Here is a 9,168-nt window from a genome sequence, read left to right on the forward strand (position 1 = left end):
AATACTGTTTGAATTATATGTTTCTATTTGATCACTTGAAGTTGTATTTTATGTTTTTTTATCATTACATTGAAAAGTCCTGTTGCAGCAGTGGTGTAATGTAACTAAGTAATAATACTTTTTTAGAGTATTTAAGTATCAGTACTTGAGTTTTTTTTCTGTCAACTTTCACTTTTACTTTACTATATTTCCTACATCACTACATTTCCCAGCAGCATTTTAGGTACTTACAACAAAATAGAGAGGGAACTGAGGAAGGGAGGAGGAGACGGTTGGACAAATGAAGGAATGGGAGGGAAGGAAAAAATGGATTTGGTTTTTCAAACCTTTTAAGTTGTAAAATAGGCCTTGTTTTTCTACAGTGCATTTATTATAATAAAATTACCCTTGATACCTAAGTACAGTAAATATCAGATACTTTACTCAAGTAATATTCTAATAGGTGACTTTGACGTCTACTAGTTTTTCTGCTAAGATATCTGTACTTTTACTCAAGTAAGGCTTTCAACTACTTCATCAACCACTGGTTGCTGGGAGCATGACGCAAAAAATACTTCACACAAATCTTGCATGAGTTCAAGGGCTTTTTGCTTTTTTCTCTCAGAGAGAAAGTTTTGTTCCTTCATAACTGATCCCAGCAAAGGGGAACAAAGGGGCTGTTTTGTGGCGGTATAATTGGTCCGAGCAGGTTGCACCACCCCAATGAAAGGCTGAGCTGAGCACCCAGCTGGCAAGAAAGGCAGATCCCCCCCTTTCCTCCACCTCCACCTCTTCCTCTCATCCTCCCATGCTTCTCTCCTCTCCTTTCCACCACTCAGGGCCCGACTGCGAGCCCGCAGCTCCTGTGTGCCGGGCCGGCTGAGGTAACTGCAGGCTTTCACTGCCAAGCTCGCTCAACAAGCACGCACTGAACGAGCCTAAAGAGTTACAGTCTCTCCCTCCTCCCCCGCCACAGTGTGAAAAGGGGGTCACTGTGCTGCGCCGGACTACTGTAAAGCATGTGGGTTTGGCCGGAGGTACCACTGACAAAATCCCTCTCAGTGTCTCGTGAGCCGTCTCTTCCCATCGTTCCTTTTCATCTTCTATGCCCCCACCCCCCGTCTGCACATGCATGGAAATACACGCTGAATCACATGCTGCAGCTGCACATATGCACATGCAAAGGCTCAGAGAGAAAGACACATGCACAGCCTCAGATCATGTCCACTGATCATCAGCTTGCAGCTGAGAAAAATGCTCAACTCTGACGTCCTAAGAAGTAAGCATGAGTTTATGTTTTACAGCATAAGTTTAAAGGTGTAGTCAGCAACTCTAATCCGATACACTTTTTGAAAAGTCCTGTTACCAAAGTTAGAACAAGCAGTAACATGATAACATCCGCCGTTGCTCGAATTGCACCTCATCTGTGACGCCTCACAAAAGGAGATAACGGCACACGCTCTGACGTTACAAGCCAAGACTCACTTTTCCCTGTGCACACGTCAACAACAAGTTAATGAAGATCTTCACCATGGACTGAGTCTTAAAAAAGGTTTCTGTTTGCTGACCTAAAACACTGGTCTTTGCTTTAAAAACATACTACAAAAATACCCTTGACAATGTGGACTAGACCTTAATCTGTTATGTCATTATGATATCATCAAAATGTTATTAGCTTAACTTTTTCTTTTGTTTTTCCATTAAACTGCATTTTATCAAGCGTCAAGTGAGATGTGTCAGCTGTATTACAAGTTATCTTCACTCTAACCAGGTCCTGTTTTAGTAAGATAACTCTTTTCCTCCTCCTTTTGCTCTACAATTTCACATTTATTATAGATTTAAATGTCCATAAAAATGCTTCCCACAGTAGCTTCTCTCTTACTGTGCTATTCAAAGGGTCAATTCACCCAAATTACAACTTTTTTCCATAAACTCCTATGGTAGTTCTCCATCCAGATAGTTTCGGGGGTTGTAAAATGAAGTGATAAATAACCCTGAGACCAAAGAGGTTAGAGAAAAAGAGCAGGAGGTTGTGCCTGCTGAAAAATACAGCCGCTGACCGGACCCAGCTGAGGGAGGTTGTGGACAATACACCCATTGAAGCTTTCTCAGGTTGGTCCTTCTTTGGCATCCCCGTCTACAGAGACACAAACCCACAGGTATTCCCTGGCTTACGGGCAGATTTCCCTTCAAATGAATCAATGGAAACAGCGTAACGGAGAAACATGCCATTTTTGGTTTCCACCCATTTCATTACAGAAGGTAGTGAAAGCTCCCTTTCTTCAATGAGCTGACCTCACAGGAACTTTCCGCAGGTAATTCGTGTGGGGTTTGGATCTCATGTCAATAACTGTGATATTTCGCCCACCTTTAACTGCAGTCCTGTGTGGGGGAAATATTTGGATTGCAAATTCCTGTTCTTCGTTTAATGAGAATTTTCTCACAGAGGCAGGAAGAGATCATTTTTAAAAAATTGCGTCATGGCAACATGAAAGAGACTTGTCACTCATCTAACTAGGCATGAATGCTTGACGAAACATTGCAGCGTTCATGTTTGTTCAGTTAAGTTCAAAAATGAGACGTTGGCAGCTGAAGATTGTGCCTCCAAACATGTTTTGCTATTTTTTTCATGAGCCTGGCTTTACCTTGCCAAGCGTCTCTGCTTTCCCGCTGAATGACACTCGAGGGAGATATCTCTATTTTAATCTTTCACTCATTTGTCACAAAGACCTGCTCGCCTCTGCTCAGCATGTCAACTTTTCATCGTGAAACCTTCTCGCAACATTAAATAAACAAAACACACCATGAGGCAATTATTACTGTTGTTGGCATGCAGAGAAGAGAACCAGCCACTATAGATCAGAACAGCTCTTGCTGATTCTGGACCAGAGAGAGACATTAGCCTCTTTACACGACCTGTTCATGATGGGAATATCATGCTATTATGCCGCCTGGCCGTTCAATACATAACAGGTACAGACTTGTCTCCCCATAAAGGGCCTGTGTCCACATCGCCTTTTTTTTCTCATCACTGGCAGCTTTTTTCAGTTGTGTCCTATGAGGAGCCGGTGTCTAACTGCGCTGCGCACAGCGTCTTTTTTCAGAGTGCTCTGCCTTTTTTGTGTGGCCACTCCAAGCGCTTCGAGTTGAAAATATTTTCAGAGAAGAACAGCGGCCGTAAATGTCCGCAAATTGGGAAAACAATGAGATTCAGGAGCTCCTTACCCTCTGAGCAGGGGACGAGAGCAGCCACCATGTTATGTCATTGTTATTGTTTAGAAAATGCTGCCAACGCATACGTCAGATGAGAGGCCAACGTTGTTGTCTTAAACATCATGCCCGTCACACCTCTTTTGGTTCCACAATGCCGGCATGCTCTCTAAAATCACACACTGGAGCTATACTGCTGTCATTCGATTCTGTGTAAACACGTGAAGGAGGCATGAATAAGGGAGTGGCGACACTATTGTGTGATCTTTGCGTAAAAAAGGCTATTGGCGTCTTCAGACTCAGGTCAACCACTGGCAGGGAACATCCTTCCTCCACCTGAACGCTATCTCAAGCTGGAACAACACATGCATGCACACCTATTGCTGAAGGCAAAGCAGCCTCAAGTTTTAAGAGTAAACATCAAAGCATGTGTGTGTCTTTGTGTGTGAGCCATGTGCATTTCTGTTACGCAACGGGAGAGTTCTTCCCATCTGTGCCTCTCTGCAGCCCCCGCATCCCTGACCAATGAAGCGAGAAACGACAGCTCTGCCTTGCACTCTGCCTCCCTCAGTCTCTCTCAAAACACCGTCCCACTCCTCATTATTATCATCAGCCGCACACCAAAAACACACTTCTCTTACTATCACCTCTCTGCTCTGATTAACAGAAACTACACGCTGCCAGGGCCCCAAAATGATGCAATATTCATCATTATCACCACCTTCTCTGTCAGCATCATGCCTGTCTGACCTCAGCTTAAACCCCAACTAGAAAACAAAACCGCCCTGCAGGGTGTCTAACCAACATTTTTACTTCTTATGGTCAAATTCCAGATTATCCCACTAAATGCACTGCTGTCTGTAACACACACCCCCATCTCTGTCCCTGCTCTTCCGGCTCGCCTAACTCCCCACAGGGCTCACTGTTGTGGAAAAGATGTTAAAACAAAGAGAGCAGACAACGCAGCGATAATCCTAAACATAGCAGCTGGGGAATTAGCTAGCCATTTGCTGCTATCTGCTAACTGTGCACAATCTTAATTGCCATTAGAGTTATGAATGTTAGCTTAATTGTTGCTGGTGTTTGCATGTTACTTGTCATAAGGGAGGAGTTAAAAAGGGAAGATGTCTTTCACTTTCGCTGCAAATATGTCTGAGGTGGTTTTGGATGCGATGCTGTAGTTTGATGGTCGCATCCTGTCTGGAAAAACATTTTAGTTGATTCCACCAGGGCCACTGTGTCAGTGGTTCAGTTCAAATGGATGAATTATAGATGCTCAGAAACCCGTTCTCTGTTCAGGATATTTAGGCGATGAGCAGCATTGGGTTTCAGAGTAATGCTACCTAGAATGATGACAGTAACATCTTTGGTCCTGAAGCACATATAACAACAGCAGAAGATTAATAATATGAAGGCTTTACATCATATAAAGGTCCAGAGTGTAGGGTTTAGGAGGCAAAGATGAAATATAATATTTAAAAAAAATGTTGTCTTTAGTATATAATAAACTGACAGCAACAGCCAAAAGAAAATTGGGGATGCAGCTTTTGTCAATTGCACCCAGAAGTTTTGGGGGTTTTTTTAAGAAAAAAACTTATAACGTCAGCCTTTAATTAGCTCTGACTTTCCTCATACAGTCATCATTCATTGTATAAAAGGTGCTATAAAAATCACGTTCATTCTCATTATTCTCATTATTCTCTTCAAGTTTTCTAATTGCCCCCATCTTATCGTTTTTTTCTCTCTCTGTTTCTCTTTCATTTACTATCTGACTGCTTCTTCCCCTCTTCCCAGTTCAACCCTGGCACTGGAGCGGGTGTGCGATGCCTGCACCCTGCTGCCAGTCTGGTCCAGCAGGGCATCATTCCCAAATCTGTTACAGTACAGTGGGCATTACGACACTACTCATTCAACAGCAGAAAACAAGAGAGACAACAGACGCAACGTGCACAACTGCAAGCTTACAGCACCTCAGTAAACAACACTCAGTGACTAAAAATGATGTCAAATATTTGAACTACCCAAGCAATGTTTGGTTTCACTTCTTGTGAGCTGGTACCTCTGCAGTGGAAACTTTACTGAGGAATTACAGCAAACTAAGCCCTCCTGATGTGCTTCTTTGAGCAACAGCTGCTGTTGGGCTATCTGCTACAGCAGGAAAGCTCAACCTGCATTGTTTGGGTGCCACTTTTGTAAAATGACAGGAGGCCCGGGGCCAATCACAGCAGCACCATGCATAGCTCGAGGATGTTAGGACATTGCTAGGACATTAGGACATTTCTTGGATTTTAGGATGTTTCTAGGCTTTTAGGACATTTGTAGGATTTTACAACACTTCTAGGATTTCAGGACATTCGTAGGATTTTAGGACACTTCTAGGATTTTAGGACATTTCTAAGATTTAAGGCCATTTCTATGATTTTTTAACACTTCTAGGATTTTTGGATGTTTCTAGGATTTTTGGGTGTTTCTAGGATTTTTGCTGAGTTTCTTGGATTTTATGACATTTGTAAGATTTTAGGACATTTCAGACTAGGACCTCTAATGGGGGTGCAGGCGATCCTCCACTGACTCATTTTTTGATAAACGCTCTATTTTGATGCTGTTTTTTGCACTCTGGTACCTTACGTATACTCTAAAATGTGAATTAGAAAATGGTTTAAGGGCCACCTGGCACCGTATCAGGTACTTTGGCTCAAAGGCTGCAATTAGTAGTTATTGCATTTTATGTGCAGTGGATTTCTTTTGTGCTAAAAGCTGGTGAAGAGTTTCAGCTTGAGGTTTAGGGAACAGTCTCCTACTCTGTTAAGGCTGAAAGAGAGACAGACAGGCAGACACACAGGTAGACAGACACCTGTGATTGGAATTCCATACTCCGAGCCGCAGGAGTCGTCTGAGAAAGGCTAGACCTGCAGTTTCAACCCAGACTGACCGCATTTATTGTTCACCCACCCGCCTGACATTCCAGGAATAAGCAGAGGTGGATCTTTCATCTCTCTCCCACGCGGGGCCGTCCGAAGAACACTTGGCGTGCACACACACAAGCACGCACATGCTATCAATCACATCAACGTTTGGCTGCATTGTGGTTTTTTAAGAGGAAAGATGTGAAGAAGAGGCTAAAAATGCAAAAGAACAGATGCCAACACATGACTAAAATTACACTCATTCACTCTTTCATTCATTTTACCTCCCACACACACAGCCAGCCACAGTACTTCTGCATATGCTCCCCACTACCACAAAAATCAGAGACAGCAGCTTCCACTCACCTAAGTGGTCTCCATGGTAACTGTTATCATGGGATGTTCTACCATGGGGCACGAGGTCATGATGAGCAGCAGGTGGCCAGATTTGACCGGTCTTGCGAACGCTCACAATAGTGGCCTCGGACATGACCACATGGCCTCCCTGCTGCCGGTGGTGGTGACGCTTCTGGGACTGCGGCGTCGGGGGGCTGCTGCTGTCAAACGAGTGCTGGGAGTTCTGGGAGTTTTGGGATGGTGAGCGGCTCTTCTCTCTAAAAGGTCGGCGGAAGGCCGTGGTGGGGCTGGGTGAGACATGGCTGGACTGACCTGAGGAGAAGTCTTCCTCGCTGGACGTCAGGTTCTCGTTGGAGCTGCAGTCCGGTGTGTAGCCACCACCTCCACCGACATCCTCAAAGCTTCCCGGGGAGTAGGAGCGACGAGGCCAGGTCAGGAGGTGGTCATCGCCTCCTCCAACGTCTCTCATTGTGACTCCACTACTTCCACTTCCACCGCCACTTCTGCCATCTCCACCACCACCTTCGCCCATCATAACCCCACCGACATAGACACTTGAGTACGCCTGGAACTCGGAGGGCTGCCAAGGTGGTGGTGGAGGTTTGCCACCATTTGCCCTCCCTGAGTGTCGCTGGTTGGGTTCTCCATCTTCATATTCGGCATCGTAGCCACAGGTGCTCTCTGTGGATCGTCCTCTGTACACTGGCCTGGCGCGGAGCTCCCCTGCCACCGTTGCAAGGTTACCTGGGAGTGAGTGAAGAGATCTCTTTCGCTCCATCTGCATGGCCTGGCTGCCCAGGGAGCTGATCTTGTCGGAGACTTCACGATCGTTGACCCTGATCAGACCCCTCTCATGGTGGAACTCCATGTTCGAGTAGAAAGGTGGCGGAGGTGGCGGCAGCTGCTTCTCTTGGCCTTTCGCTACATCCCCCGCAGAGTGCGAGTTGGCCCGTTTGATCCTTTCAAAGTTGGACCTCAGAGCTGCAACACCAAGTCCCATCCCGAGCTTATCCTTGGGGTCAGAGGGCAGTTCCTTTTCAGGGGGTGGCACATTGAGTCTACGTGGGGACACAGAGATGCCGCCTCTTTGCTTGGATGGCGAGAGACCATCAAGATTGTCACAGGATGTCGACTCAGCCTGCTGGGGTACCTCGAAGGCTGACTCCAGGCCGTCTCCATGGGAGGCCGACTTCCTTGCTGGTGGAGGCCTGGGTTTGGACCTTCCAGCTCCATCTCCAAGCGGCTGATAGCGACTCCTGTCCATACTACCACCACCACCATACCCTGAAACTCCAACTCCACCAGTCTCCTGCATGTGCGGCTGCTGGGACTGGCACTCCGCACCTTGTGTGGCTGCAGGGTCCATGCCTTCACTCAGCGGTGTCTTCCTGAAGCCCCACCGCTGCTTGTCATAGCTCTTTCTCTCTTTAGCCAGGAGGGTCTGCAGGTAGATCATGCGGAAGCGCTCCTTGTTCACCTCCTGCTCCAGGCGCCTGATGGACGCTTTGCACTTCTCCAGCTCCTGCTCAATGCCCCCAACGGACCGCAGCTCCATCTTTGGGGGTTCAGACTCCGGGAACTGCGCTTTCCATGCCTCGATGAATCCCACCGGCTCCACCATGTTGTGCGTAATTTATTTCTATGTTCACACACACTGGGTGGAAGAAACCAAGGGTGCACCGTTTGTCCTTTTTTTCGCCACAGAGTCCTTTTCCACAACAATGGCCACTTACAGGTAGAAAGCAGTATTTAAAACAGGCCTTTAGGTAACACACAGAAACACACAGTCTAATTGCTGACACTTGTCGTGCGCTGCGCAACAATACATCCCATTCTGAACAAGAGAAACCGGCTGCACAGCCAGAGGAGTCGCTGGGAATGTGCGAGGCATAAAAAATAATAAAAATCTGCAGTTTTCCTCATGCATTATTCCAGAAAAGGACACTTTCAGGAGATTTTTTTTAAATCTCAGCCTCGACACAATGACAGCATCTGTCTTCGCGCGGTGACACGAGGATCCAGGGAGAAAGAAAAAAAAAGACGAGTTTTAATCCACCTTGGTTTACTCACTCTCTGTGTCTACTATTGTCCGTGAAAGCAGGTCCGTTCACTCTTTCCCATTCATATGACAGTAATCCCAGGTGCTGCTGCTCCACACCGAGCGCCTTTGTACCAGCAGCGCTGAAGGAGAAAGGATAAAAAGCGCAAAACACAAGCGACGACAACATCTGAGTTTCTCACAGCACGCGGTTAAGCGGTGAGGTCCGGTGTGAGTAAAATAACTGCATCGTTATCCCATTTTTCTCCACGGTACCGGTGTGCTATTGTTGTTTTTTCCTTCTTTTTTTGTAGGTTTCTCCCGTTTCTTCGGCCGTGCTGGTGCCGCCGCTGTGTGCGCTCCCATCTCAGGCCAGCAGCACTGGAGGGCTGCAGGAGTGGGAGGGACCACAGTGACAGTGAGTCTGCTGGTTAAAGAGACAGAGCAGGGATGCAGTCACCACCTCTACTCATTATTAATCCAGAGTTCTTCTTTAGATTTGTAATTTAACAGTTCAAATTTATTTTTATATTTAAAGATTAAAGGGGATATTTTGCATGAGCAGCCTAGACTTCATTATTCTGGAAAATCCTGTCACATATGGCTATTTTCTGTCCATGTTACTGCATTATTGTTGTTTGTTTCTTTATTACACATTCAGGCAACTATATAAATCTA

The 9,168-nt window shown here is 45.9% G+C and overlaps 1 protein-coding gene across 2 annotated transcripts in view; it reads right to left on the reverse strand.

Moving 5' to 3' along the window:
* The window catches only part of bcr (BCR activator of RhoGEF and GTPase), a 107,877-nt gene extending 98,986 nt beyond the window's left edge, over positions 1-8,891 (reverse strand). The window contains exon 1 of one of the 2 annotated variants that reach the window (XM_088070955.1): positions 6,765-8,891. In XM_088070955.1, coding sequence (XP_087927081.1) covers positions 6,765-8,073 — 1,309 coding nt within the window. In that variant the 5' untranslated portion in view covers positions 8,074-8,891. Of the gene's footprint in view, positions 1-6,461 lie in introns of both variants that reach the window. The other variant, XM_042509140.2, reaches the window with a different exon arrangement.
* Positions 8,892-9,168: the final 277 nt, after the last annotated feature.

Source organism: Plectropomus leopardus, chromosome 20 (genome assembly GCF_026936395.1).
Source record: "Plectropomus leopardus strain MGB_pleo_1.0 chromosome 20, ASM2693639v1, whole genome shotgun sequence".
Taxonomy (NCBI): Eukaryota; Metazoa; Chordata; class Actinopteri; order Perciformes; family Serranidae; genus Plectropomus; species Plectropomus leopardus.